Source organism: Rhagoletis zephyria, unplaced genomic scaffold (assembly GCF_001687245.7).
Source record: "Rhagoletis zephyria isolate East Lansing unplaced genomic scaffold, Rhagoletis_zephyria_1.1 Rzeph_scaffold_01101, whole genome shotgun sequence".
Lineage (NCBI taxonomy): Eukaryota > Metazoa > Arthropoda > Insecta > Diptera > Tephritidae > Rhagoletis > Rhagoletis zephyria.
The window spans coordinates 138,837-142,515 of record NW_016158185.1 but is presented as its reverse complement, the minus strand read 5'-3'; the positions used below and the strand labels follow the sequence as shown (position 1 = coordinate 142,515).

The 3,679-nt window shown below is 41.4% G+C and overlaps 1 protein-coding gene across 1 annotated transcript; it reads right to left on the bottom strand.

Annotated features, from left to right (window-relative positions):
• Window positions 1–2,272: 2,272 nt before the first annotated feature.
• On the bottom strand, window positions 2,273–2,758 carry LOC108362785 (uncharacterized). The gene has a single exon (XM_017615930.1). It carries the CDS (start codon window positions 2,756–2,758, stop codon window positions 2,273–2,275), a length of 486 nt encoding a protein of 161 aa, XP_017471419.1.
• Window positions 2,759–3,679: the final 921 nt, after the last annotated feature.

The window sequence follows — 3,679 nt, the reverse complement described above, 5'->3', positions numbered from 1 at the left end:
TGGTGAGCGATGGCTCTGCCACTGTCTTCTTAGGCGCCGCTTTTCTGCCACAAGTTTTTCTATTTCGGTGTTTGTAACTGATGTATGCGTAGGTGGTACTTGGACTTGATTTGGTGTTGCCAGGCCAGCGGCTGAAGTAAAGGTTTCTTTAATATGTTCAACAAGGGAGTCTATATCACCCTCGCAGTTAAGTGCAGCGTTTAATTTAAGGTGACTACTGATGTACTTTTTATATTTAAGCCAGTTGGTGTTATTTGAAGTTAGGCGAGGCTCAATCTCGATGTTTTGGGTCTGTTCATATAGTTTTATTAATATAGGGGAGTGATCGGATGATAGTTCAGGTAGAGTTTCTGCTGTTATGTTATTTCTGTATATGTTTCTTGTAATTGCGAAGTCTATTAGGTCTGCTATCCTCTTTATATCGGTGGGCCAGTAAGTAGGTTTACCAGGAGATGTGACCTCTAGTCTATTGTGCCTGTTTATAATGGTATTGTATAACTGCCGCCTTTTTGGGTTAATAAGGCGTGATCCCCAGTACGTATGCTTTGCGTTGAAGTCGCGTCCTGCCAGGAATCTATTACCCAGACTTTCAAAGAAGTCTTTAAAGTAATTTTCAGAAATCAAAAATCGCGGTGGGCAATAAATAGCCGATAGATTCAAGTCTCGGTGACGGTTTCGTAAGCATATGGTAGTTGCTTGCAGACAGGCTGTTGCTTTTGAGTCTAGAATATTGTGCTTTAGGCGATTTCTAATCAGCACCGCTGTGCCTCCATGAGCTTTACCATCTGGGTGATTTGTGGCATAGAATTTGTATCCAGGTATGGAGAAATTATATTTATTTGTTAAATGTGTCTCGGACAGTAGCATAACATCTATTTTATATTCAGTGAGAAATTGACTGAGTTCTAATCTAGACTGGTTTACACCGTTAGCATTCCATAAGCAAATTTTCACTAAAATTTGCAACAATTGGTTTTGAGCCTTTATGAGGTCTTGAATCATATTTTGCATAGTAGACATGAATTGAGTCATACAACGGGTAAGATTCAATATCATTCCTTCTATGCCACAAGTAGAGGGGTTCGGCTGCATTTGCTCGGTATTATTCCTTTGAATATTTGCAAATGTTTCTTGATTGGAGTTTGATTTCGCCGTGCTTGGCTGCGTTTGTAGTTTTAATGCGTCGGCAAAAGAAACGTTGGGAGGTCGCTGCACATTGGCAAAAAAGGCTCCTGGTGTGGCGGTTGATGGCGTGAGGTGTTGGTATGTATAAGAGCTAGTTGGAGTGGTGGAAGAGCGTACGGCTGTGTTGCGCTGATTCATGCGAGACTTTAAGTCTTTGTATACAGGGCATCCCCTATAATTGGCGGTGTGGTTACCTCCGCAATTACTGCATTTCTTTACAGTCAGCCTTTGATAGCCTTGCAAGAAGCGGAAGTGTGAAGGTCGCTACAGGCAACACGCACTGGACGCAAGGTACAGTATGTTCTGGTATGCCCAAATTCGTGGCAATTTGTGCACTGTACGGACCGTTTCGCGTGTGCGACTCCTCCACTGTTATTCATCGGTGTAGAAGGTATCGTAGGTTGTAGATTGGGTANTCACATATATGTATCTCGCTAACCGTTCTAGCAATTTGTACCAAGCTCGGTATGGTTATTGTGCTTGCCACATAAAAGGAAACCGTTGAAAATTGTTGAAATCGGACTAAAATTGAGGCCGCTTTTCATATAACGGTAAATTTCAGATATGCTTGAAACTGCAATATTTCGAAGTTTAAGGACGCTAATTTACTTAAAATGTATACACCCCGGCTTATCATGTATTGGTAGCTTTCGGAAAGGTGGAAAACATATATTTAATACTTGCGCCGGGTATTTAATGTTCGGCTCCGCCCGAACTTAGACTTTCTTACTTGTTATTTATTGGCTTTGTTTCTGGCTTAAGTTCTACCCTAAACATAGGCTGAGCGATTTTTGCTCTGTTGATAATATTGGCAACATTTTTAACAGCGAATCCTGCCTTCTCTAGAGCATGAGCATGGTGAAATTACCAATGGGCAGACTTGATTCTATACCTTTTATTATTACTTGCAGTCCTTTGCTGCTTTTGAACTGGTACGTATAGAAGTTTTTCTTATCGTCATTAAGGTGTTTGGTTACCAACCGGTAATTTTCTTCAGTTTGAATCTGAAGTTTGGTCTCTTTAATGTTGCCCTTGGTAATTGACGTTACGTGGAACGTATTGTCTCCAATAAGCTGAGTTAATTTATTCACGAGCTCACTAGAGTTTTGCTCTCGTAAATAAATTGGGGCGGTTTGGGTTTGGCTTTAGAAACTTCATTCGGCTCTTTGTCACATTCATTGTCCAGAATCGCAAACTTATTTCCCAGTAGAGGGTTAATGTCAGTGGTTTTCGTCTTTGCAATTTGTGATGGATTTGCAATTTTTTGTTGCTGTGGGCTTAATTTGCGTTTGACTTGTATATACCTATCAGTACCCGTTCGAGTCAATGTATGGGTTGTTGGATTAAGTAGGTCAACCTGCGCTAAGCTGCGTTTCTGGGCTTGGGCTGGTGCCGAAATTCCCGTTTGTGCAGGTGTGGGTGAACTGCGTTGTGAAACCGCTGTCATTGCTGAGTTCGTGGTTGTAGGCGTTGTTGTGAGAGCTGCGCTCACCGTTACTGTGCTTATTGCTAAGCTAGTGCTTTGTTGTTGCGTTAGAACTAATTGGTCTATCAGACATTGGCGACTGTGCATGCCAAGATGTAATGCACGAGGTTTGGGGGAGGGAGAGTACGATTTATCGCGATCAGCATTGTTTTTTGGGGAAACGAACGAAAAGTAAGCATTTCGTCGATCAGCTGAGTGCTTTTGGTCAGCTTCTGTTACGGCAAGCGTTATTTCACTGCACTTGGTGCTTATTTCACTATTCTGTAAGCGCGGTGGGGCCGGAGCTGCTTTTATTTTATTGTATGTTGGCACATTTATTTGAATTTCTCGCGGCATTGCGAAAATTCAGAAAAAGTAATTTATAATTATAGGCAAATAAGCAGAAAGCTTATTTATGCCTAGTATTGTCTTTTCACGTTGGTTCTGTTTTTTTTTCTTTGCTTTACGTGAATTATTAATAATTTCTCGGCGGAGCGATTAAAAAACACGTCCGCACAGGTTGACAGACAACTCTTGTATATATGGAGTCAGAGAAAGCTAAATCGTGGATATTCTTAATCGAATATACTCTATCTCTTTAGCATAAAAAAGGCAATTTCCATAAAATCCGTTCCCTGGTAATAACACATTTAACTTATAATATAACTGTATTTGAATTTTGTTTTGAAACAGGTGGTGACTTCCTTCAAATACCTCAGATGGCTCTACATGCTCAATGTGAACATTTATAAACACTATTACGTTTGACGCTTTAACTTGACTTCCCACGACAGCCGGTTCTACGTATCGGAATGACTCGGGTTTCACCCGACCAAGGGCTGTTGTTTCGGCGATCTAACCCCGTTTAGGTCGGCGAAGTATCTTAGAAGTTGTCCGTCCATAGGGCTACATTCACTACGTATTCTCCTACTCAGGGCTGGCATCGAGTCAAACTCTGGGCCAGAAACATACACCTGCTGTGTATGCCGAAGACGATTACACCACAACTCCACCTCAGTCAAGTGTAAT